Source organism: Heteronotia binoei, chromosome 2, assembly GCF_032191835.1.
Source record: "Heteronotia binoei isolate CCM8104 ecotype False Entrance Well chromosome 2, APGP_CSIRO_Hbin_v1, whole genome shotgun sequence".
Classification (NCBI taxonomy): domain Eukaryota; kingdom Metazoa; phylum Chordata; class Lepidosauria; order Squamata; family Gekkonidae; genus Heteronotia; species Heteronotia binoei.
The window spans coordinates 92,171,713-92,199,235 of NC_083224.1; the positions used below are offsets into that span (position 1 = coordinate 92,171,713).

At 41.3% G+C, this 27,523-nt stretch overlaps 1 protein-coding gene across 1 annotated transcript in view; it reads left to right on the forward strand.

The window, feature by feature from the left end:
- The window catches only part of SLC6A17 (solute carrier family 6 member 17), a 56,437-nt gene that overhangs the window by 15,610 nt on the left and 13,304 nt on the right, over positions 1-27,523 (forward strand). The window contains exons 2-4 of the mRNA XM_060231617.1: positions 7,799-7,956; positions 11,912-12,038; positions 15,097-15,278. Of these exons, the coding sequence (XP_060087600.1) occupies positions 7,799-7,956; positions 11,912-12,038; positions 15,097-15,278 (467 nt within the window). The remainder of the gene's footprint in view (positions 1-7,798; positions 7,957-11,911; positions 12,039-15,096; positions 15,279-27,523) is intronic.

Sequence of the window (27,523 nt, forward strand, 5' to 3'; positions counted from 1 at the left end):
TTTTCTTGCTTCCACAGCTGCGCATACAATGTCCTAGCAGCTGAGAGCAAGTACCATATTAAAGTTCTATCTTCTTTTGGAAATTTTTCCATTTGTAATCCCAGCAGAAAAATCTCTGCCACTTTGTTGAATTCATATCCCAAAATCTTAGAAATCTCTTGCTGAATCATCTGCCAAAACATTTTAACCCTTTCACAAGTCCACCACATATGGTAGAAAGAGCCTTCGTGCTTTTTACATTTCCAACACCTATCTGGCATCTTGTTGTTCATCTTTGCTAATTTTTTTGGAGTCATATACCATCTATACATCATCTTAAAACAGTTTTCTTTAATACTATGACATGTTGCAAGTTTCCACAAATATTCCCAAGATTCCATCTTTATTTCTTTGTTTACATTAATTGCCCATTTTATCATTTGAGATTTCACTACTTCATCTTCTGTAGACCATTGTAAAAGTAATTTGTATACTTTTGAAATTAATTGCTGAGCAGTCAGGTTAAAACGGACAAAAGGAAGTACTTCTTCACCCAAAGCGTGATTAACATGTGGAATTCACTGCCACAGGAGGTGGTAGCGGCTACAAGCATAACCAGCTTTATGAGGGGATTAATAATAATAATAATAATAAAATTTTATTTATACCCCGCCCTCCCCACCGAGGCAGGCTCAGGGTGGCTTACAGAGTGTGGCAAAAGCCATATTAAACAATAAAACAATTGTACATTTCTGTACCATTTAAAATTTACCATTAAATTTACATAATAAAAATCTAAAATCAATCTAAAATAATCTTATCTTATTGCTAACTCGGTTGTTGATGTTATTGATGGCATGATGTTCATTTCAGGTTTCATCTTGGAAGGCTAGCCGGAAGAGGGCGGTTTTGCACGCCCCACGGAATTGGCTAATGTCCCGTAGGGCCCGCACCTCTTCCGGCAGCTGGTTCCACCACTGGGGTGCTTTTACAGAGAAGGCCTGTTCTCTGGTTATTTTTAGTTTGGCCTCCTTTGGCCCAGGTACTTCCAGAAGAATTTTGTGAGCTGGATCGCAGTGCTCTCTGGGGAACGTATGGAGAGAGGCGGTCCCTAAGGTAAACAGGTCCTCGGCCATATAGGGCTTTAAAGGTAATAACCAGCACCTTGTAACGAACTCGGTAAATAACAGGCAGCCAATGCAGCTCCCGCAGCCCAGCCCGCACATGTTCCCACCGAGGTAGGCCCAATAGCAGTCTGGCTGCTGCATTCTGCACTAGCTGCACCTTCCGGGTTCGGCACAGGGGCAGCCCCTTGTAGAGGGCATTACAGTAGTCTAGCCTCGAGGTGACCGTTGCATGGATCACTGTTGCCAGGTCATTGCACTCCAGGAAGGGAGCCAACTGCCTCGCCCACCTAAGATGGAAAAAGGCGGATTTGGCAGTGGCTGCTATCTGGGCCTCCATTGTCAAGGAAGACTCCAGTAGCACTCCCAAGCTCCTGACCCTGCGCACTGGTATCAGTGACGCACCGTCAAAAGCTGGAAGGGAGATCCCTCCCTCCGGACCACCACGCTCTAGACAAAGGACCTCTGTCTTCGCTGGATTCAGTTTCAGCCCACTCGACCTGATCCAGTCTGCCACGGCCTGCAGCGCCCGGTCCAGGTTTAAAGGAACATCGGCAGCCCGGCCGTCCATCAATAGATAGAGCTGGGTGTCATCCGCGTACTGGTGACAACCCAGCCCATATCTCCGGGCAATCTGGGCAAGGGGGCGCATGTAGATGTTAAATAACATCGGGGAGAGAACTGCTCCCTGAGGCACCCCACAGTTGAGTGAGTGTCTCTGGGACAGCTCCCCCCCAATTGCCACCCTTTGTCCCCAACCCTCCAGGAAAGAGGAAAGCCATTGCAAGACTAGCCCCTGAATCCCTGCATCGGCGAGGCAGCGGGCCAGCAGCCGGTGGTCGACCATATCAAACGCGGCCGAAAGGTCTAACAACAGCAATACTGCCATACCGCCTCGGTCCAGGTGTCGCCGGAGATCATCCATGAGGGCGACCAGAACCGTCTCTGTCCCATGGCCCGGACGGAAGCCGGACTGGAATGGATCCAAAGTGGAAGCGTCATCCAGGAAGCTCTGTAACTGCAACGCCACAGCCCTCTCTATAACCTTGCCCAAAAAGGGCAAGTTTGAGACTGGCCGGTAATGAGCCAATTCGGCCGGGTCTTATGTAGCTTTTTTCAAGAGGGGGCGGACCACTGCCTCTTTCAGAGGGGTTGGAAAAGAACCCCTGAAAGAGATCTATTTATGATGTCCCATATAGGACATCTCAGCTCCTCCTGGCAAGCTTTAATTAGCCAGGAGGGGCACGGGTCCAGATCACAAGTTGTTGGGCGTGCAGTAGAGAGGATCCTGTCAACCTCCTCTAGGTCGAGCGGGTCAAAACGGTCCAGGATCAAACCAGAAGACAGGCACGGAGCCTCAAGTTCACATACTGTATCTAATATGGCGGGGCAGTCACGGCGGAGCGACTGGACTTTGTCTGCAAAAAATTTCGTGAATGCCTCACAGCCTATCTCTAATTCCTTAACATTTGGTTTGCCTTGTGGCAATGTAGTAAGGTTCCGAATTATCTTAAATAATTGTGCCGGGCGCGAATTTGCAGACGCAATCTTAGCCGCAAAGTATGTTTTCTTTGTGGCTTTGACTGCCATCTCATAGGACCTCATAAACTCTCTATAAGATGCTCTAGCCACTTCGTCATGAGTACGCCGCCATTGCCTCTCTAGCCGTCTGAGGCCTTGTTTCAGCTGGCGTAGTTCCGGGGTATACCACGGCGCCAGCCTAGTCCGGGGTCGCAGAGGGCGCCAAGGTGCGATCTCGTCAATGGCTGTGGAAAGCCGGCTATGCCAGGTCTCGACCAGGTCATTGAGGGAATTGCCAGAGGGCCAGGGATCCCGCAGAGCCATTTGGAACCGTTCCGGGTCCATCTGGCTTCGCGGGCGAGCCATAATGCGCTCGTCGCCTAGACGGGTTTGGCGTGGAGCGTCCACACGAGCCCTAAGGGCGAGGTGGTCCGACCATGGCACCGCTTTTGTGATTATATCGTCCACCATAACCCCGGCCGCAAAGATCAGATCTAACATGTGCCCGGCCTGATGCGTGGGAGATGTAACAAATTGAGAGAGCCCTAGCGTCGCCATGGAAGACACTAGGTCCGTCGCCGAACTAGAGGCCGGGTCATCCGCATGGACGTTGAAGTCACCCAGGATCAGCAGCCTTGGGTGCTCCAACGCCCAACCTGCCACAGCCTCGAGCAGGGACGGTAAGGCGCCGGCTGGTGCGCTAGGCGAACGGTACACCAGCCAGATCGCCAACCCCCCTCCAGCTTCCCACGCCAGACCGGCACATTCAATACCTTCGATCTTTGGGGCCGGGAGTGCCCTAAAGGAGTAAGCCTCTCGTATGAACAATGCCACTCCTCCCCCCCGCCCGCTTGTCCGTGATTGGTGCAAGACTGAGTAACCCGGGGGAGCTGTTTGTGAGAGGGCCACCGTATCTCCCTCTCCAACCCAGGTCTCAGTCACGCAAGCCAGGTCCACGTCCTGCTCGAGTAAAAACTCTCGGAGGACAGAGGTCTTGTTGTTAATGGACCTGGCATTGCATAACACCAATGACGGAGGCAGGTCATCCAAACTGGTCCCACTACCTGTCACTGTTGGGATGGGATACAGACAGGAAGGTGGTTGAGCACTGACTGGTCGACTGACTGATTGGATAAAAATATGGAGCAGAGGTCCATCAGTGGCTATTAGCTGCAGTATATATATATATATATATATATATATATATATATATATATATATATATATATATATATATATATATATATATATATATATATATATATATATATATGTGTGTGTGTGTGTGTGTGTGTGTGTGTGTGTGTGTGTGTGTGTATGTATATATATGTGTGTGTATATATATATGTGTGTGTGTGTGTATACACACACACACATATATTGGAAACTGTGTGACACAGAGTGTTGGACTGGATGGGCCATTGGCCTGATCCAACATGGCTTCTCTTATGTTCTTATGTTAACAAGAAAAACTAACTTGAACTATCTAACACACACTTTGCATTAGATGGCACAATCTGAAAGTTCCAAAAGATTGAGGCAATGGCTTAAGTGTACTTTACATATCATATATTGCAATACAAGCATATCATAGTCCAGGCCTCAACTCACTAAAAATCCCCAAAATTAGTCTCCTTCATTCAGACTTTTAGGGTTTTTATCATTTTTATTGGTTTTAACTACAAAAGAAAGAAGCGTAAGCATAGATACAAAAGAAGGGGGGGCGTATACAGAATGGGAAAAGCAGAAAAAAAGAAAAATACAAATATATCAGTTTTAATTCTACCTCCAAATAAAATATTCAATTCATTCTACCTGCAAGTATAGAGTTCTCCATATATTTTACCATCTTTATCTTTCATTATAAAACATTTTTACTAAACTATTACTAGCAATGCAAGTCTAAACAATTCTTCAACACATATAAGTATAAACAAGTCAGAGCAATCTCAACACGGAACTAGCTGCTTTGGCTTAACCATGTTGAAAACACAGACTAATTTGTTAGTTTAACACTATCCTCATTAACATAGACACAAAAAAATCATATCTTTATCCTTAAGAAGCTAAAAGAAAAATACAACATAGTATTTGTCTATCTCAATATAGTTTCTCCTGGGAGACATACTAAAGACAAATCTGCCAGTTTACATAATAACTGTGCTATCTGCCTTTTTAACAATTAATCCAACTCTTATATCCTTATTGGGCTAGAGAAAACAACTTATTAAAACCCAAAAATAAAAATCACATGCCTGTTCTTATTGAGAGTTCCATACCCAACTACCCACCAAGATAAGGACATTTCAAGAAATTCTTCTTACTAAAAAAAAAATCTATCTCCTGATTTTTAACTAATATGCACCTTCTTAATACAGTCTGTGACCAATATCTTTATCCTTGACAGATCAGAAATGGAGCACAATAATTTATCTATTTTATTATAGACAATTTCTTCAAACAAACATATTAGCAGGAGATCTACTAATTTACAAAATAATTACGATGTCTACCTTCTTAACAATTATAGATTAACTTGTAGGATTACCCATAACAATAACAAACATAAAAAGCTAATATCATTATTTGTTAAAGATAAGTTCACCAATTTATCAAATAATTACGCTATCTGCCTTCTTAAAAATTAATCTAGATTAACTGTTTTTACATAAAATTCTTTTCAGAGACTTTTTAGTCCTTTAGTTTTTATATCCATATTATTTTAGACAAGACAAGTTATTGTAGCCCCCCCAAAAAAAGAAAAAAAGGAAAAAAATCTCACTTAGCCTTCTAATATCACATATCAGATTTTCTTACAAAGTCCATATCCAACTATCCACAGAGAAAAATCTAGTTCAGGAGGCACTTCTTTCTGAAAGATTTCCACATCATGATTTTCTGGTTAAAATGCATCTCCTTACTTCTTAATGCAGTCATCCTTCTCAAAGAAAGTGGGAAAAATTCCACAGCCTTTGTTCCTCTCGACATAACTTGAATCAGTCTCCATTTCTGGTTTTCTTTTTTAATTATGCCATAGGGTTCCATTTTGATTTTCTTTTGTTCGTTTCCCAACAAGTCACTCTCCCATTTCAACTCCACAGACGTCATCAGGTTCTCTTTAGCACTCTGCTCATGTAGATTTGAGATTTCACTAGCTTTCAGCACAAAAGCTCCCATTTGCTTCTTGACCAACTCTGTCAATAAACCAAGATCTTGCCTCAGAGACTTCAAACTGCTTAAAATATCTTTTTTTGTGAAAAATTTCACTTAGCAAAGCCATTTTTCTCTGTCAGCAAACTCAGTCCATTAATCCAGGTTGAAAAGTAACTCAGAGTCCCAGATAGTCTGTCCTTCCCATTCTCCTTCAACTGGAGTTTTAAATGTTAGCGTATGAATTTCAAATTAGAAAAGAAGAAATCCCTCTAACAAGTATCTCATTTTGTTCAGACCGTATTGCAGCCAAATAATAGTCTCTTTAACAAATATCAAGTTATGATCTGGGTCGATTTAAGTATCCATATTCAGATTAATTCAAATTGTTTCCAGTACTTAGAGATATTCTTTAGGTTTTCATGGCCTCATTCACAGGGAAATTAGAGGTATTGACCTCTTTCCCTTCTTTTGAACTGCCAGTTTATTGAAATGTAAAAACAACCCATTAGTCATTGGCAATTGAAAGCTGACTTACTTGCAATGTAGAATTGTCATGCTTGAGGTAGAGAGGTGAAAGATCAAAAGCTTATTAAAGAGAAGAGAAGCAAGCGATTGGGCGTTCACTTCTTGCTGCTGTAATGGCGGTCATGATAGAGAGAGCTTCAGGGCATACAGAAAGAACAGAAGCAACTGCCGTTGCGCCCCTGTCTTGCTGTAAAAGCCCCATGCCAAAAAGAGACCCATCCAGGGCCTCTTTGGGGGTGTCACATCCATGACATCCCTCCCCCTGCCTGATTCAGGAGGGCCGCAAGCAGGAGAGCTTGCGGACCCGACTGAGATCAAGGCGACATAGCCTAGAAAACTCATCATTCAGACTTTTAGACCAATTATACTCTTCAGCCAACTGGTGTCAGGAGATGGTAACAATCCAATCAGGACACATTTTCTCTAGAACCCTCTAGAAGACTACATCATCACAGCTGATTTCCCCCCTGTGGTGGGCCACAGGTTCTCAAGAAGAGCCAGTTATTGCATTCCTAACTCTGGCCTTGAAGATGATAAGGGCTATGTTGACAGAAAGGCCCAATTGCTAACACCTGCTAGAAGGAAGATGCTCATTAGTATTTACATTAACACTTTGAAAAAAATCAGGAGTGCTTTGCTGCACACACATACATAATGTTATGCAAACCATAGAAGACAACAGGGAATCTGGATGAAAGAATTGGGGATGGTACGAGCCTATGAAAATAAGGATCATTAAATCCCCAAGCAACATTTGCCACTGAAATATTCAGCATTTCATTGTTGCTCTTTTTGTTTGTTTCTTCATCATTTGGGGAAGTGATGCTCTGTATTCTTGTGCTTGGGGGGGGGGGGCACAGTGGAAGGGCTTCTAGCCCCTCTGGTGGACCTCTTGATGGCACTTGGGTTTTTTGGCCACTGTGTGACACAGAGTATTGGCCTGGATAGGCCATTGGCCTGATCCAACATGGCTTCTCTTATGTTCCCCCCGCCCCCAGTCACTATTCCTTATTGAATTTCAGAAAGAACCCAGTAATGAATGCCAATTAAAAGGAACCCTTGTTTTTGCAAACATTCAGATTTCTTCAGATCTAGGCTACATACTCATTTTTGGTACAACGTGTCAAATATGACAGATCTCAGACATGTACAGTGTACTGTGATTTTTTTTAAATTAGTGTGACTATTTCTACCCATATTTAGTGTGGTACATTTGATGTATGCTTTGGGATGCGTGCCTAGATATATATGTAGGGAGTTTCCTTTTCACTTTATGGATCATGTGAGAATCAACTGATATATAAAACACAAGCATGCTAGAAGATCCTGTGCTACAGGGCTAATGGGTCAGAGAAGTGACGTGAGGCAGATATGGCTTAGTGGATATGAATACATACAATCTTCTCACTGCCACCTGGCCCACTGCCACATTCACTGTTCTTTACTTTGTATAATGTAATGTAAACATCTCTAATAGTCCTTCTCTTTCCTGCCAGGTGCCTACCTTGTTCCATATTTGGTACTGCTTATCATCATTGGACTCCCTCTCTTTTTCCTGGAAGTGGCTGTGGGGCAGAGGATCCGCAGGGGCAGTATAGGAGTGTGGAATTATGTCTGCCCTCGGTTGGGAGGCATTGGGATTGCCAGTTGCCTGGTGAGTGCTTGGACGAAACATGAGACTGCTGAGAATGGTTGTGGGCACAGTTGGTTTTACATGTGTTCTCTAGCAAAAAAATTGTATGGTATGCCCATTTACTATTTAATTAAGAGTGGTTAGGGATTACTAAATAAAAACAGAACATACCTGGTGGATTAACCTAAGATTCATATCAAAATCTGCATAAGTGCAAGCCATGAAGTCTGACCTCCTTAGATTTCACTCTTACTGTAACTATTTGAACCTCTAGGGTTGCAGTCAGATGCTATGCTCACTGTGCTCTGACTGCACCTCTAATTTGATCCATTCTTGTAGTGTCCCATAGAAGAACATTCAGACATCCCCCCCATAACCTTCCTTACCCCATTGTGGACTGTCCAAACTCTTGCTGTGTGTCATCCACAGAATGTGCTGTAGATGAATTTTTTTTAATGCCCTGTTCCTTGCGTATGTGTAAAAATGAGTATGTGAATCACTGGGCTCTGCCTGAGGGACCCCTGGACCTTCTTCTCATCCCATACCACTAACGATTCCAGGGCTTCATCCCTATGTCAAGATACTTCACAAGCAGCTGCCATTTTAAGATTTTTCCACTACAGGAAGACTATCATGTGACACTAGTTCTGGATGAGGAACACAGCCCTGATAGGGAAGTCTGACTAGGGATTATTTTCAAAGCTGTCCTACCAACATAAATGAGAGCATGGGTAGTTTTCTTGGAGTTTACCTCTCAAATCCCCATGGGGGCTCCCAGTCTCCCCCCCCCCCCAAAAAAAAACACAAATGGTGCAGGAGCACACAGGCATACATTTAAATCAAAGAGACATTTATGCAGTTATGTGCATATTGCTGAGGGGAGAAAAAAATGGCCCTGAAAAGGAAGGTATGCTTCCCTTTCATTGTGGCTTGATCCTCTGAAAACTGGTTTCTGCTTGCTGTGGGAAAGAGCTGAGGCAAGTTGCAGCCTTATGACAGCTTGTGCAAAATCAGATGGAAATGTGCGGGGGGGCGGAAGGGGTCCGGCAACAAAGCAAGCCTAGTGGGGAATCTGTCCCAGTGTGGTGTAGCAGTTAGAACTTCAGGACAGGGTCTGATAGACCCAGGTTTGAATACCCATTTTACTGTCGAAGCTCACTTGGGTGATTTTGGGCCACTCATGAACTTCCAGGCTAACCTATCTCACAGGGTTGTTGTGTAGATAAAAAGGAGGAGAAGCAAATAATGTAAACTGCTTTGGTCTCCACTGCAAAGAAAGTAGATTACAATTGCAGTAAATAAAGAACATATATTGCTGAAGATGGGAGGCAGATAAAAGGTAGGTTGGAGAATGGCTGAGGAGAGAATGAAGGAGGGAGAGGATATGGGAATTGCCAAGAGTAGGGAAAGAGAAAATAGTGTGGGGAGGAGGAAAGTGAAGTGTGACCCCACAACTTTTGATGGTTCCCTACCATGCAAGCAGGCCTTGCCCAGTGGCTGGCACCACATAACTGGGGCAGAGGCTGCTGGTGATAGAGAGGGAAAGCTGAAGAAGACGGGGCAGATAAAGGTTGGCTGTTGAGTGGGAAGTTACCAACCTCAGGTTAGTAAATTCCCAGAAAATTGGAGAGATGAGCCTGAGGAAGGTGAGGTTTGAGGAGTGGTGAGACCTCAGACAGGTACAATGTCATAGACTCCACTTTCCAAAGTAACCATTTCCTCCATGGGAATTAGGGTTGTCCACCTCCAGGTGGGGAATGGAGATCACCTAGAATTACAACTGCTTTCCAGATGACGAAGATCAGTTCCCTTGGAGAAAAATGGCTGCTTTGGAGGGTAGACTTTATGGCATTATGCTCTGCTAAAATTGCTTCCCTTCCCAAACTTCACCCTCCCCAGGCTCTACCCCAAATCTCCAGATCCTACTTGAATCTGGTAACTGTAAGGGGATCTGATCTCTGTAGTTGGGAGATCTGTTGTGATTCCAGTAGATCTACAGCCCCTACCCAGAGGTTGGCAACCCTAAAAAGAGAAGGATGTAAGAAAAGAGAGGCCATGGGGGCTTTCAGGAAAGAAAAAGAGGGAACAGTGGAAGAGAGGAAGTGATATGCCTCACACATGTCCTTGTGGGTTCCCCCCTTGTTGTTTGTATCATTCTCAATGTGGCTAGATCTGTGGCTATTTAAAACAGAAGAGTGAACAGATAAGACAGATTTTTCTACAAACCTGAGAAAAGCCCCAGTATATTGTTTTGCCATGAGCTCTGTGCTGTTTTCAATTTGTCATTTGCATGGCTTCCTCTTTTGGTTTGCTCAAATCCTCTTCTAGCATAGGGTGCTCCAACCACATATCTCAATTAAAGGCAAAAGCTCAGAAAAAATATCGAAGTGTTTTTGATGCATCAATAAATTGCAAAAAGCAGCAAAACCCATACACGTCCTTGAGGGTCCCCTATCTCACAGCTAGGGCTGACCCAGCCTGGAAGCCACAGATGCAGAGATTTTTTCCAGAGACAGAGGCTACCAGCAAGAGAGAAGGAGGGCATACTGAAGATAAAGGTAGGTTGGCTGGTGGGTAGGAAGAAAGGAAGGAAGCAGGAAAAGGGGAGAAGCTATGGGAAGACTTTCAGGGAAGAGAAAGAGGAAATAGTGCAGGAGGGGAAAATGAGATTCCTTCCGCTTCCACCAGTCCTTGTCAGTTCCCTGCTCGTTCTGTTTTAATACTGAAGTGGACAGCTTGTATCATGAAAGCAGCAATACCAGGCCACCCACAGGCAAGGTGAGGTTTCTAAATATTCAGGGGACTCTCATAGGTATGCAGAATGCTACAAATAAACTAAAAGAAACAAAACAGCCTGATGGGGACTGATAGGGTTGCCAAGTCTCTGGCAGCCTTTGTGGCCTCCTCTATTGTACCATAGAGTTTTCCCTCCCAAATTGCTAGAGCATCCGGGAAGACATAGAGTTTCCCCGGAAATGCCTAGAGTGGCTGGCATGCAGCATCATTGGCATAATGATGTCACTTCCGAGTGCCATCATTGCTAGGGTTGCCAAGTCCTCTTCATCCCTTAGCAGGGGACAGTTGTGCACACACCACACGCTGTGCAACAAAATGACATAACGCAGAAGTGAACTCTAGCCATTTGGGAGGTTAAAACTCTATGGTACCTATTGTACCATAGAGTTTTACCTCCCAAATAGCTAGAGCGTCTGAAAAAACCATAGAGCTTTCCCAGAAATGTCTAGAGTGGCCCTGCAGGGGCACCACCATTTTGATGATGTCACTTCCGGGTGACGTCTTCATGGCAGCGACACAGGGGAAGGTTCTCCTTGCAGGCCCAATGTGGGCCGGCGAGTTGAGAACCTCCCGGGTGGGAGATTCCCTGCCCGGACCGGGGGGTTGGCAGCTCTAGTCATTGCACTGCTGATGTCGGGGGAGGTTCCTCCCACTGGCCCAATGTGAGCCAGCTGGTTGGGAACCTTCAGAGCAGGAGAATCCCCACCCGGCCCGGAGGCTTGGCAGTCCTAAAGACTGAACATGTTCCAGGAGGCATAGAATGCAGAGAACAGTTCAGAATCAATTAAAGAGGGGAAAAATCAGGTAATAGCAGGGAAATAGGCCTTTGTAAGCCTCTGAGGACTTATAGAACGCTAGGGTATGTATGTAATTTCTAAATTGTTATCCTTCAAGAGTGTGGGTTTCTTTGTGTGAGCTCCAAGCTTTGTGATATAAAAAGCAAAGCTCTGGACTTCTCAAAGATTGTTAGAAGCAGATGCACAACAGAGATTCAATATTGTCCGCAATGAAAGTGCCATTCAGAAACTGTCCTGTTATATTAAAAATGCATTCAGCCTTCCAAGTCTTGTGAATACAGGCAACTTGCATACTAAGCTATCCATGCTGAATCAGCACAATGTTTGTCTAAAGGACCTACTGCCAAACAGAATTCAGCACGGTTACATTCTTTTTTTGCCAGGTTTGCTTGTTTGTTGGGCTCTACTACAATGTGATCATAGGGTGGAGCATCTTTTACTTTTTTAAATCCTTCCAGTATCCTCTGCCATGGAATGACTGCCCCATCATAAAAAATGGCACAGTGGCTGGTGAGTACCAAGACTCTTCAACAGTATATTTATGGAAATATTCTGTGGGCAATGCACAGAGGTCAGCGTTGGGGTTGTTGTCATTCCAGTAATTTAGAACTCAAAGGACTAGTTCCAACCAGTTTTTCCAGTGGTGAAAATTTATTTATTTATTTATTTTATTGGATTTATATCCTGCCCTCCCCACCGAAGCAGGCTCAGGGTGGCTCACAACAGTAAAAACATGTACAAATTTTAAACATTAATTAAAACCTTAAACAGTATAACAATTAAAAACAATTTGGTGCTAATAATACATTCCAGTCGTTTCAGTTTCAGTCTTCTTGAGTATCCTCATATGTGGCTATCGATTAAAAGCAAGTTGAAATAAAGCTGTCTTGCAAGCCTTGCAGAACTAGACAAGGTCCCACAAGGCTCTTGCTTCTTCTGGAAGTTGGTTCCACCAATAGGGGGCTGCTTTAGAGAACGCTCTCTCTCTCGAGTGATCTTCAATTTTGCCTCCCTAGGCCCAGGGATCGATAACGGGTTCTGTGTCCCTGATCTGAGTACCCTCTGGGGAACATGTGGGAAGAGACGGTCCTTAAGGTAGACAGGTCCTTGGCCATATAGGGCTTTAAAGGTAATAACCAGCACCTTGTAGCGAATCCGGTACATTATCGGCAGCCAGTGCAGTTCCCACAAGCCAGGCTGTATGTGCTCCCGCATGGGGAGCCCCAATAACAACCAAGCCACTGTATTCTGCACCAGCTGCAGTCTCCAGATTTGAGACAAGGGCAGCCCCATGTAGAGGGTGTTACAGTAATTCTATATCGAGGTGACCGTAGCGTGGATCACAGTTGCCAGGTCACTGCAGTCGAGGAAAGGGACCAATTGCCTTGTCCTCCTAAGATAAAAAAGGCGGATTTAAAAAGTGGCTGCTATCTGGGCCTCCACTGTCAATGAAGGTTCCAGTAGCACCACCAAGCTTCTGACCTTGGGCGCCATTGCAAGAGGCGCACCATCAAAAGCTGGTAGGGGGATTCCCCTTCCTAGGCTCAGGCAAAGGACCTCTGTCTTTGTCGGATTCAGCTTCAGTCAACTCAGCTTAAGCCACCCTGCCTCGGCCTTCAGCACCAGATCCAAATTTTCTGTGATACAGGCAGACCAGCCATCCAACAGTAGATAGAGCTGGGTGTCATCAGCGTACTGATGGCAACCCAACCCATACCTCCTGGCAATCTGAGCAAGGGGGTGCATATAGATGTTAAACAGCATCAGGGAGAGCACTGCCCCCTGTGGCACACCACAATTAAGTGGGTGTCACTGGGATAACTGTCCCCCAATCGCCACCCTTTGTCCCCGACCATGGAGGAAAGACGAGAGCCATTGTAAGGCCAACCCCTGAATCCCTTCATCGGCAAGGCAGTGAATCAGCAACTGATGGCTGACCATGTCGAACACAGCCGACAGGTCCAGCAACATCAGTATCGCTGAACCGCCTCGGTCCAGATGCCGCTGGAAGGGAGGAAGTGGTCTATATATAAGGGAGGAAGGGAGGAAGTGATCTGTATATAAGCTATTGTGGGGATCATGGGATCTGCTGTACATGTGGGAAGAGAGCCATGGCAAGCCTGAGAATTAGGTGAGATTGAGTGAAACTGTTGGCTGGGCGTATTCCAAAATTTGGTGTTATTTGGTTTGATGAATTGCCCCTTCCTGGCCAAAGCCAGGCTTAGGTAATGTACAACAATAATTAAAATACATCAATCAATCAATAAAACCAGTTAATTTAAAAACACATTGCAAATCTCGATGGTGTCATATTAAAGTGATACTATTCCTGCTTTCTGGATGCTGCATGGGGGGGCCTTCTTCAAAAGGCAGAGGGGAGGGATGCCAACTCAGCAACTGTTGCTGTCTTCAGGCAGAAGTCTGGCGGAACATCTCTGCTTTACAGGCCCTGTGAATATAATCAGTAATGGGGAAAAATGTTTAATATACCAACTGAGAAGGAGTGAGAACTATTTTTGTAAAGAGTCCAACCACAACTATCTCCATAAACATGAAGGAATTGTAGAAATAAAGTTATGTACCTCTGGTATCTGACACCAGACAAATTAAGCGAAATAACAAGGAGTACAACATGCATACTGTAGAAATGTGGATCTGAGAATGCCAGTTTAAAACCTATGTAGTGGACATGCCCATGGGCAAAATCTTTGTGAGAAAAATCTCAACAGAAATAAGTAAAATAGCAAACATGAATATTTCATCAGAAAGGCAATATTAATCTGTTAGGTTTGTTAATAAATTGAACACATGAAACTGCCTTTTACTGCATCAGACCGATCCACAAAAATAGTATTGTCTACTCAGATTGGCAGTGGTTCTCCAGGCTGAGGTCTCTCACATCACCTACCGCCAGATCTTTAAACTGGAGATGCTGGGGATTGAATCTGGGACCTTCTGTATGCCAAGCAGATGCTCTACGATTGAGCTGCAGCCGCTCCCTCAAATTATGTCCCAGTTTTGCATAGTCCAGTGATAGCTTTTTCCTCATTTATTTTTTCTCCATATTTATCTGTTTGTTGTGTTATTTTTGTAATTCACCTGAATCAATCTGATTGTTGATGGATAATGATACAGACAGAAAGACAGAAGGTGAACAAAGAGCCCATGCCCTGTACAGTGTCGCAAATCATTTCATTAGAAGTACTGGTATGGACCAGCACCTCAAAAAAAGGCATGTTCATGATTGTTTCCACTGGTAGAATATGGAATTCACATTGTTGCTTTCCTGAAAATGCAACAGAGGCATTTATGACATTAATAAATCATATCTCTGCCTGTCTCTCTCTCTAATGAATCTTTTATAGCAGATGTAAATTACTCAATGTATTTAACTTTTAATTTCAGTTGGCAAGATCGTATTTTTTCTCCTAAATGCATATAGGCATCTTTTCAGAAGTGCCCAGTCATGTCTTTCTCCCTCAGACAGCCTTTGCTGCCATTTTAAGTCATGTCTTTTGAGATGCCAAAGCAAGAGACTGTAATTCATGTAACCTCTTGCCATTTTCAGTTGTGGAACCAGAATGTGAAAAAAGTTCTGCCACTACTTATTTCTGGTACCGTGAAACCCTGGATATTTCCAACACCATTTCAGAGAGTGGTGGCCTGAACTGGAGAATGACCATATGTCTACTGGTAGCTTGGAGCATTGTGGGCTTGGCTATGATCAAAGGCATCCAGTCCTCTGGGAAGGTAGGTAGCAGCCAGAAGCAGAATAAAACTGCACACACCCCATAACAGTTCACAACTGGTGCAATCCTCATGTAACTCCTAACTGGTAATCTTGGGCAGCAGTCAATAACTGCTGTTAACTATGGCTGCACCTTAATATAACCTGATAAACTGTTAGTGGCCAGTAACCATAGCACAGCGAATAGGGTTGCCAAGTCCAATTCAAGAAATATCTGGGGACTTTGGGGGTGGAGCCAGGAGACATTAGGGGTGGAGCCAGGAACAAGGGTATGACAAGCATAATTGAACTCCAAGGGAGTTCTGGCCATCACATTTAAAGGGACAGCACACCTTTTTAAATGCCTTTCTTCCATAAGAAATAATGAAGGATAGGGGCACTATCTTTTGGGGCTCATAGAATTGGACCCCCTGGTCCAATCATTTTGAAACTTGGGGGGTATTTTGGGGAGAGACACTAGATGCTATACTAAAAATTTGGTGCCTCTACCTCAAAAAATAGCCCCCCAGAGCCCCCAATACCCACGGATCAATTCCCCATTATTCCCTATGGGATTCCTTCTCCATAGGGAATAATAGAGTGCCCAGTAGACATTTCCCTCCCCCCACCACACTTTCTAAAGCAGGGGGAGGGCCTCCAAACCAGGGAATCCCCTGCCCCCCCTCTCTCTCACACAAATACTTACTGGGTCTTTGTTTAAAACAATTTTATTTAGTAACATTTGGTAACAATATCTATTTCTTGCATTGTTAATAACTTCTTTTTTATCTATCCCATATATTACTTTCTAACCATCCCTCCCCCCGTTACTTGACCCCTGCCAGTGTTATTTACTTAAAATACTAACATTTAAAGGTACCCGTAACTAATAAAAACAAAGATTAATATTCTTCTTCCTTCTAAGACTTAATCATTATCAAAAATTGTCCAATGTCCTTTTATTTTCCACTCTTTTTCTACATATCTTTTAAACTTTTCCCACTCCATCTTAAAAAACGTCTAAGTCATAGTCTCTTAAAATTCTTGTTAATTTGTCCATTTCACTCCATGTCATAACTTTTACAATCCAATCCCATTTTTCTGGTATTTTTTCTTGCTTCCACAACTGCGCATACAATGTCCTAGCAGCTGAAAGCAAGTACCAGATGATAGTTCTATCTTCTTTTGGAAATTTTTTCATTTGTAATCTCAACAGAAAAGTCTCTGCAATTTTCTTAAATTCGTATCCCAAGATCCTAGAAATTTCTTGTTGAATCATCTGCCAATACTTTTTTGCTCTTTCACAAGTCCACCACATATGGTAGAAAGAACCTTCATTTTTTTTACATTTCCAACATTTATCTGGCATCTTATTGTTCATCTTTGCCAACTTTTTAGGAGTCATATACCATCTGTACATCATTTTAAAACAGTTCTCTTTAATACTATGACACGTCGAAAGCTTTATAGAATTCTTCCACAAATATTCCCAAGTTTCTTTATTTACATTAACTGCCCACTTAATCATTTGAGATTTCACTATTCATCTTTCGTAGACCATTTTAAAAGTAATTTATATAATTTTGAAATTAATTTTTCATTGTCTCCAAGCAGAACTTTTTCCATTTCTGTTTGCTGTCCTCTAATTCCTTCAGTTTTAATATCATTTTCCACCAAGCTCTTTATTTGTTGCATTTGGAACCAATTATATTTATTATTCAACTCTTCAGCAGTTTTCAATTCTATTTTGCTACTTTGTATTTTTAATAGTTGATTGTATGACAACCACTTTTCTTCACCCGTCTTAGCTGTTATTTTTATTACTTCTGCTGGCACTATCCATAATGGTTTTCTCTCATCCCCATACTACTTATATTTCATCCAAGTATTTAGCAAATTATTTCTTATATAATGGTGAGAAAAAAAACCATCCATCTTTTATTCCCCATAGTACATATAAGTGTGCCAGCCAAATTTATTTCCATGACCTTCCAACACTAAAAGTTTTTTGTTTAACAGCGTCACCCATTCTTTTATCCACACTAAACAAACTGCTTCATGATATAGTTTTAATTCTGATAATTGGAATCCTCCTCTCTCTTTTGCATCTGTTAAAATTTTCATTTTGATCCTTGGTTTCCTCCCAGCCCACACAAACTCTGAAATTTTCCTTTGCCATTTATTAAATTGTTTACTGTCTTTCACAATCGGAATAGTTTGAAACAAATACATTATTCTTGGCAAAATATTCATCTTAATTGTAGCTGTTCTGCCAAGCAATGACAAATTAAGTTTATTCCATTTTATTATATCTTCATCCATTTTACACCATAGCTTCTCATAATTATTTTTTAAACAAATTAATATTCTTCATTGTTATCTCCACACCCAAATATTTTATCTTAGAGGTAACTTCACATCCCGTTATCTTCTACAATTCCTTTTGTTTGCTTATTTGCATATTTTTACATAGAAGTTTTGATTTTTCTTTATTAATATAAAGTCCCGCCAGTTCTCTTTATTCTTGTATTTTAACTAACAACAAAGTGTTACTTGTATGGGATTTTCATTTATAAACATTATATCATCTGCAAATGCCCTATATTTGTAAGTAAATCCTTTTACTTTTAATCCTTCTATTTCTTTGTCTTCTTGGATTTGCATCAGTAGGATTTCAAGAGTCATTATAAACATCAGTGAGGAAAGTGGACAGCCTTGTCTTGTACCTTTGCTAATAGTTATATCTTCTGTAAGATCTGCATCTATACATAGCCTTGCACGTTGTTCAGTGTATATTGCTTTTATCATCCTTATATAGTTTCCACCAACTCCATTTTCTCTATTACTGCAAACATAAAGTTCCAGTTTAAATTATCAAATGCTTTCTCTGCATCCGCAAAGAATAATGCAACTTCCTTTTCTGGATATTTTTCATAATATTCCACGATATTTACAACAGTTCTAATATTGTCTCTTATTTGCCTTTTGGGAAGAAACCCCTATGACTGCCCTGCACCACTTAAGGTGACTTATGGTGACCCCAGCCCCTCCTGCCGACTATATTTCTTCCTTCTGGTTTCACGACTAATGAGTAAAGGGAGTGGGTATTAAAAGGATTTCTAGTCTCTTCGGGTTTCTTGTTTATTTTCAGATAGACGGATAACTATGTATGTAGGGGACCACTGCTGATTTGCTGCTGATTCCAAATACTCAAAAATACAAAAATACAAAATATTGTGCACAAACAAACACTCTTAACTGGTGTATATAAAGTTCTATTATAATGAAATGAACAGCCCCCAACAGTGGGCATACATTCATACAGTATAAATAGAAAACAACAGTCTCAAAACAATACTCCAAGGAGGACCCCACACAGTCACAGAGTTTTCCAAAATGAGTGCAAAGACTCAAAAATAATAATGTTCCGCAGGAGTCCCTCCGTTGTTTGTTGACTTCTGAAGGACAAATTCTAACCTTCACGCAAACCCCGGATTTGATTGCGTTCCGCTGCTCCTGCAGCTTCCTCGTAAGTCAAACTGCAAACAACAAAAGTGACCGATAAAAACCACCCTAAACCAAAGAGATATTAACAAAAACATACAGATACAGTTGGTAAAACAACCTGAAAACTCCAGCCAAGTTCTTTCTCAAACGCCCATTTAGGTATCTTAATTTGCGGCTTGGGCTACCAGAGCCCACGGCTTTTTTTAAAAAGGACGGACACAGCTGTTGTTACTCAACCATTTAAAGGAGACCACACCACAATCTACCAACATACCCAAGAAACAAAATACATTATATATAACAAGAGAAATCATTGTGTTGATTAAGGCCAGAGGGTTCAATAGTGTTTAAACGATGTATCCACCGTGCCTCTTTTTGTAACATGGTCCTTTGTAAATCACCACCTCTACTTTCACCAATTTTCTGAATCACAAAGAATTTTAAGGCTTCTAAGTTATGATCAGTCTCAGTAAAATGTTGAAGGAGAGGAACACCAGGAACGTGATGGCGAACCCTTGAGATGTGTTCCAAAACACGTGTCTTAATCGCCCTACGGGAACATCCTATGTACATTTTAGAACAATCTCCACAGACCAGGGCATAAATGACCCCTTTAGAGTCACAATTAGTGAAACCTGTCAATTTAATGGTTGTTTGGGATCTAGGATCCACATACTCTTTTATTTGTAGAGAGTACTTGTACGCTTTGCAACCCTTGCAACGGAAATGACATGGGGGCAATCGAGAAGACGTCTGTGCAGTATTCAAATCCGTATGCACCAAATAGTCCCTTAGATTCCTAGATCTACGGAAACCAATTATAGGTGGGGAGGCACATCCTGCAATGCTGGAAACAATACCCCAATGGCGCAAAATGATATTTTTAATCGCTAATGCCTTCGGAGTATATTGTAATGAACAAAATAATCTTTGATTTTCCCTAGCCTCTCCATTCTGCTTGTTCGAACGCTGAAGCATAAGGGAACGTTCTTGTTTGGCAGCCCTCGTCTCCGCCCCTTTGATGACTGTTACTGGATAACCCCGTTCCTTAAACTGCACTGTCAGTTGGTTACATGATTTTTTATACTCAGTGACTGAGGTACTGTTTTGTTTCATGCGTAAGAATTGCCCATAGGGTATATTATTGCGCAAAACGGGAGGATGGAAAGAGTCATAATGTAAATACCCATTCTTAGCCACCGCCTTTCTATGGTTCTTAATAGCTAGAGTATTATTAGCAGTGCGATACACCACCGTGTCCAAAAACACAATGGTGTCAGGATCTCTATTAAACGAAAACTTAATGCTAGGGTGACAAGAGTCCATCCATTCAACTAAACTCTCCAATCTTTCTGCATGTTTCATAACCAAAAAGATGTTTTTGGATAACCCCCACCCTAAAGTACCTATTTTTTATGCCCTCCCTAAGGTACATAAAGAAATCAAACCCCCTCCTGGTCGTCCAATTGTGTCAGGAAAGGGTTCGTTATTAGAACCCCTATCTAAATTTGTGGATCACTTTTTGAAGCCTTTTGTTTGTAAGATTCCCAGTTTTATTAGAGACACGACAGATTTTGTCTCTAAGATTGAGGATTTTTATATCCCTGCAGATGCCTCATTAGTAACATTGGACGTTCAATCATTATACACTAATATTCCCTTTGAGGATTTGAGAAGTACAGCTCAGTGTTATTTGGATCAGAGAGAGGACTTGGATCCACCAACACCTTTTTTGTTGGAGCTAGTGGACCTGATTATTGAAAACAACTATTTTCGTTTTGACCAAGAATTTTTTCTGCAACGTAAAGGGGTTGCGATGGGCAGCGCTCTGGCGCCATCTATTGCCTGTTTGTTTATGGCTGTGCTGGAAAATGATTTTTATTGTAACAGTAACATAAATCCTTTCTTTGAAGATATATTGTTTTTTGTTAGGTTTGTGGACGACATCTTTTTGGTTATGAAACATGCAGAAAGATTGGAGAGTTTAGTTGAATGGATGGACTCTTGTCACCCTAGCATTAAGTTTTATGCTTCAGCGTTCGAACAAACAGAATGGAGAGGCTAGGGAAAATCAAAGATTATTTTGTTCATTACAATATACTCCAAAGGCATTAGCGATTAAAAATATCATTTTGCGCCATTGGGGTATTGTTTCCAGCATTGCAGGATTTGCCTCCCCACCTATAATTGGTTTCCGTAGATCTAGGAATCTAAGGGACTATTTGGTGCATACGGATTTGAATACTGCACAGACGTCTTCTCGATTGCCCCCTGGTCATTTCCATTGCAAGGGTTGCAAAGCGTGCAAGTACTCTCTACAAATAAAAGAGTATGTGGATCCTAGATCCCAAACAACCATTAAATTGACAGGTTTCACTAATTGTGACTCTAAAGGGGTCATTTATGCCCTGGTCTGTGGAGATTGTTCTAAAATGTACATAGGATGTTCCCGTAGGGCGATTAAGACACGTGTTTTGGAACACATCTCAAGGGTTCGCCATCAAGTTCCTGGTGTTCCTCTCCTTCAACATTTTACTGAGACTGATCATAACTTAGAAGCCTTAAAATTCTTTGTGATTCAGAAAATTGGTGAAAGTAGAGGTGGTGATTTACAAAGGACCATGTTACAAAAAGAGGCACAGTGGATACATCGTTTAAACACTATTGAACCCTCTGGCCTTAATCAACACAATGATTTCTCTTGTTATATATAATGTATTTTGTTTCTTGGGTATGTTGGTAGATTGTGGTGTGGTCTCCTTTAAATGGTTGAGTAACAACAGCTGTGTCCGTCCTTTTTTTAAAAAGCCGTGGACTCTGGTAGCCCAAGCCGCAAATTAAGATACCTAAATGGGCGTTTGAGAAAGAACTTGGCTGGAGTTTTCAGGTTGTTTTACCAACTGTATCTGTATGTTTTTGTTAATATCTCTTTGGTTTAGGGTGGTTTTTATCGGTCACTTTTGTTGTTTGCAGTTTGACTTACAAGGAAGCTGCAGGAGCAGCGGAACGCAATCAAATCCGGGGTTTGCGTGAAGGTTAGAATTTGTCCTTCAGAAGTCAACAAACAACGGAGGGACTCCTGCGGAACATTATTATTTTTGAGTCTTTGCACTCATTTTGGAAAACTTTGTGGCTGTGTGGGGTCCTCCTTGGAGTATTGTTTTGAGACTGTTGTTTTCTATTTATACTGTATGAATGTATGCCCACTGTTGGGGGCTGTTCATTTCATTATAATAGAACTTTATATACACCAGTTAAGAGTGTTTGTTTGTGCACAATATTTTGTATTTTTGTATTTCATATATTGTGCTGCCACTGTTCTTTTGGATTCCAAATACTCAGGCACCAGAGAACTTAACAGTTAACCACAGATTTTTATTTACACACAGTCTTCAGCTGAGGGAAAAGGATGTATTTACATAGGCTATTTTGTATCTTGGATGAATAACAGTTGCTAAACAGTTCACGCTTTACAATACAGAGGTTCACTGAGGTACCTCAGGGTCCACAATTCTTATATTCTTCACTCTCCAAACTCTAATTAGGTTGGCCTCTTGGGCTTTATGTGTCTGGTCTCTTGAGTTGACTGGTGTGTCTGCTCCCAGCCCTCCTGACTCCCTCAGACCCACATCTCTCCCTCAGCAAACTCTTTAATTCTTAAGAGTAGTGTAAATATTTCTGTGACCACTCAGGTCTTTCACTGTGACACTCAATTGTCACTCTCAGCCACCTGGCTGTCTCCACAGAGCTAATAGCGAACTTCACTTCACCAGAAGTCTCTTCACAGCTCTCTGTATCAGCTCTCTCTTCAGCTCTCCTGACCATCTACTGCCCACTTCCACTGTCTCCCTCTGACAGTTGCTGACCGTTGACTCTCCAGCTGTTATCTGTCACTCACTCATCCTGAGAGTTCCGAGCACTCTGGCCCCCACCCTCAGATCACATGATTCAGACTCCCTGAGTCCTTAGCTTTTCTATTAACCCTTTTAATTCCATCACAACCCCGCTTGATCCTCCTTTATAAAATTAATCAAATGATGTTTAAGCTGTTCTGACAATATTCTTGTATATATTTTATAATCATTGTTTAATAGTGAAATTGGTCTATAATGTTTTACATTCATGACATCTCTATCTTCTTTTGGAATCAACGAAATAACAGCTTCCTTCCACGTATTTGGTTTTTTCCCTTTTATACTTATAATGTTCATTAATTTCTGAAGTTTTGATATTAATTCCTCATTGAAGATTTTAGCTGTATATCCATCTGGCCCAGGTGCCTTTCCATTTTTCATTGCATTAATCGCTGCTTCAATGTCTATTTTTTTCAATTGGATCATTCAAAACTTTTTTTCACATTTTCTGTTAAGGGTGCTATTTTAATATTTTGTAAATATGTTTCCATTTTTTCTTTCTTTATTTTAACAACCTTAAATAATTTGGCATAGTACTTAAAGAATTCTCTTTTTATTCCTTCCTGATCTACCAACTCTCTTCCATCAACCACAATTTTATTAATTTTACTTTCTCTCTTTTTTTTCAGTTGCCAGGCCAAATACTTTCCAGATTTATTTGCTCCCTCAAAAGATTTCTGCTGTAATCTTTTCAGATACCATTCCAGTTCTTTATTTAACAAATGTCTCATTTGTGTTTGTAATATTGTAATCTCCCTCATAATTTTCTTTTTCCCTGGTCTTTTTCTCAGTTCCCCTTCTTTTTTCTTTATTCCATTTTGAATGTCCAACATCTGTTTTTCTTTTGCCCTCTTGTCTTTATTATTCAATGTAATCAATGTTCCTCTCATTACTGCTTTATAAGCATCCCACACCGTCTGAAATTCTATATCTTCTTTGTCGTTTGGTTGGAAGAAAACTTTAGTTTCATTTTCTAGAGATGTCACTATTTCTTTATTCTGTAGTAAATCTTCATTTAATCTCCATCTTCTCAGCTTTTTAGACAATTTTGTAATCTACATTATTGGGTTATGATCAGCCGCTATTTTAGTTAAAATCTCTATTTTCTTTGTTATAAGGCCTAAATCCTTAGTGCTCCACAACATGTCAATTCTGGAAAAAAATTTATGTTTTGTTGAAAAAAAGGAATAGTCCCGTACTTCAGGGTTAAATTTTCTCCATATATCTTCCAGGTTTTCTTGTATGACCAATTCAAAAAAAGACTTTGGCAATTTTCCTACCTTATTATTTTTTTCCCCCAGACCTATCCAGTGTATTCTGGATTGCTTCATTAAAATCCCCCATTATAAAAACTTGGTCATATGTCACTTCATCAAATAGTTGTATAATGTCTTTGAAAAAAGCATCCTTTGCTCCATTTGGTGCATACAGTCCCAGTAACAACGGGTTTTTTTGCATTTAATATTATTTCTACTGCTACAAATCTTCCATTTTTATATTTAAACTCTAATTTCAGCTCCAATTCTTGTTTAATATAAAAAATCACTCTCCTTTTCTTCTGTTCAGCCAATGAATGAAATTCTAGTCCCAATTGCTTACTCCATAAAAATTTATAATCCTTTTCTTTGATATGTACTTCTTGTAAACAAATTATGTTACAATTTTGCTTTTTAATCTAATGAAACGTTGCTTTTCTTTTTTGTGGTGAATTTAGTCCATTTACATTCCAAGATAATAATTTGTAATCCATCATGATGCAAATTCTTTGTGTTCTTCATAAAATCTACACAGTTCCTGTGTGTTTGTAATTGTAATCCTTTTTTCTTGAAGTTCAAAGTTCAAACCTTCAGGTAGTATCCATCTATACCTCAATTCATTGTCCCGTAATTTTTCTGTAAATTTCTTGTATGCTCTTCTGTCATTTATCACTTGTCTTGGCAACTCCTTCAAAATTCTTACTCTGCTGCCTCTCACTATCAATGTCTTTTCAAAGTTTTTATTCGTGATCTTTCCCACCATTTCTTTTGTCATATATCTTATAAACACATCTTTTGGTAGATTATTTTTTTTGGCATAAAGTGAGTTCACTCTATATATATAGTCATACATATTTCTAGTCCCTTCAGGATCTTCCTCCAAAAATTTTGCAATTATTTTTATTATATATTCTTTCAAATCAGTTTCTTCGTCCTCAGGTACTCCTCTCAGACGTATCTGGGTCTCCATCAATTTGCAGTCATGAACTGCCACTTTTTCTTGTATTTTTCACAAGGTGGAATCATTTACTTTCACTCTCCCCTCCACCTCTTGCACTTTCTTTGATGTTACCACAGTCTCATTGGTGAGATCTTCAATATCTTTTCTAATTTATTTTTTGGAAGCAGTTATCATCTCCTTCATCCCTTTCATTATCCTGGCTTCCATTGCATCTAATTGGTCCTGCATTTTCTCCGATGAAGCAGTTCTTGCTTGGGTTTGCTTGTGGTCTGACATGTAAAAACACCGAAAATTTTGACCTCACCAAATTAAATTTCAACTATCAGGTTTAAAAGATGAAGCTTGCTTTCTTCAATAAGCCTAATTTCGCCATCCTCAGAGCCTCCTGGGCTCAGATATTAATTTTTAAAGTTTTTATTTTCTCCAAAATGGCAGTCGCAACTTTCTGCCTCACTTTAAAAAAAAAAAAATCTTTTTTCTCTAGAGGCTTCTAAAATAGTTATTAACAGTAATGTCCAATAGCATTTACCTTATAAACGTCACCTCTGTTGGCTCCCCAATTTTTAATGTCCCAAACACTTTAAAAATTTTATTTAAACTTTAGCCTCCTTGCAATGGCCGCTGATGTTTTTCTATGATATTATAGTCCTAGAGTAGGCTGGCTGCTTCGATGATTTCCCTTTTCCATCCAATGCTTCCTGCTTTGCTTGCCACCAAATCCCGTTTTTGCTGGTAGAGAGATCTCACGATACTTGACGTATTTCCTGTGTTGACTGTGGGAGCTGCAATTCTATGACGATGGGGCTTTTTCTCAAAAAACCACAAGTAGACCAAACAATAAATTCCTTTCCACTTTTTAGCACTGTCCTTTAAATTTACAAAGTCCAAATTTCGCCCCTTCTCCCCTTCTTCTTCCAAGCTTTCTAGATTTCAATTTCCCACCTTCTGATTTTATTTTGTTTAACTTTAATTAGTCCCGGAATGAAAGATAGTGATCTGTACCTTTTCTGTAGTTATCCAGATCAACACCGGTCTTGTGTAGCTTTAGATGTTTAGCAGTATCAAAGAAGATTAGGATCTTGTTGAGCTTATGTCAAATAAATGACTCTGGAAACTTCTGCAGATGATGAAAATGCAACTCGTCTCCGGAGACCCCTCAAAGGAGCCCCCCCCCCGGGACTCCCTTTTAGCAAAGGTAAATCTCCTCAAAGTTTCCTGTGCATATCTTGGACTGATCTCTGACTGAGAAAAGTAGGCAGTAGGCATTAATTTTCCTTCCACTACCCCGAACAGAAGTTCCAGCTTGCTCTCCTTCTGAGAAGCAGTACAGCTCGGCATTTTCCAACCCCGGAAGTCACAAATACTTACTAGGTCTTGTTCCTGCAGAACTTCGCTTCCACTGAAAATGAAAGCAAAACAAAGGGAGGGGCCCTTCTCCGATGAAACTGTTACTGACCCTTTGCCATAAAGCGCTTCCTGTTTCCTGCTCAGCCTTAAAGGCAAACATTTTAAAAAGGGACCTGTTTGCAGGTTTCTAAATCTGCAGGAGCTCTAAAATTATATGACTGTGGGGGCAGGGCTTCCCCACTGGTCAGCTGGCTGGGGGAGGGGGGAAGCTTGTAAAAATGGGGGATCCCCGCTGGGACCTGGGGATTGGGAAGCCTAGCTGGGAAAGGGGGAGGATATTTCTAGACAACATGAGGTTTTGCCAAGTAACACTCAGATAGAATTCTACTTATGAAAGCATAGATTAAGCTTTATTGACATGCTACTAGTTCAAACCTTTCCATACAGGGACTTTGCCAGAAGTGAAACTGGAACTTACAGACAACATTAAATGCATTCGCAAAACTGTGGGCTCTTCCCCCCTTCCAGGCCTTCCTTGTTCACTGGGAACTTATTTCCTTATCTTATTCCCAGGCTCTGGATGGTACAGAATAAGGGAGGGGAAGCCCAGCCACTAATGCTCTCTCTGTGAGAGATAGAATAGTCTAACAAAACCCATTCCTATAACAGTATATGCTATGACAGTGACAGGAAAAAGCAGAGCAAAACATGATAGGAGACACTGCATGGATCCTGACAGTCACTGAATTTAGTAGGCCTTCATTTTGCAAGACCTGAGAAGGGCTCTTAAGGACAGGGCATTTTGGAAAACATTAATTCATAGGGGTGCCATAAGTCAGAAGCAACCTGACAGTACTTCACACACACACACACACAGTCTAGCCTTGTGTCTCACAGTAGCCATGTGGAAGGGATGAAAAATCTGTGTAAGAGCCTATAAGAAAGGAAGCCAGGGCAGGTGTGGCTTCTAGCGGCGATACACTATTGCTTCACCTCTTGGGGGACTTGGTAGATTATTTGGTAGATTATTAATTCATACTACTGACTTAACAGTCTACTCCATCTTCCCAGGCAAACTCTTAGGTTTACCAGCTTGTGAGAGAGGAAGCTATGGATCTGTAAAAAAAAAAAAGTACCTCACAAAACAATAGTTCCCAGAATTCTTAACAGGAAGACATGACCGATAAAGTAAACATATAATCATATAGTTGAAAGGTATCCCCAGGGTCATCTAGTCCAACCCCTTGCACAATGCAGGAACTTCACAAATACCTTCCCCACAC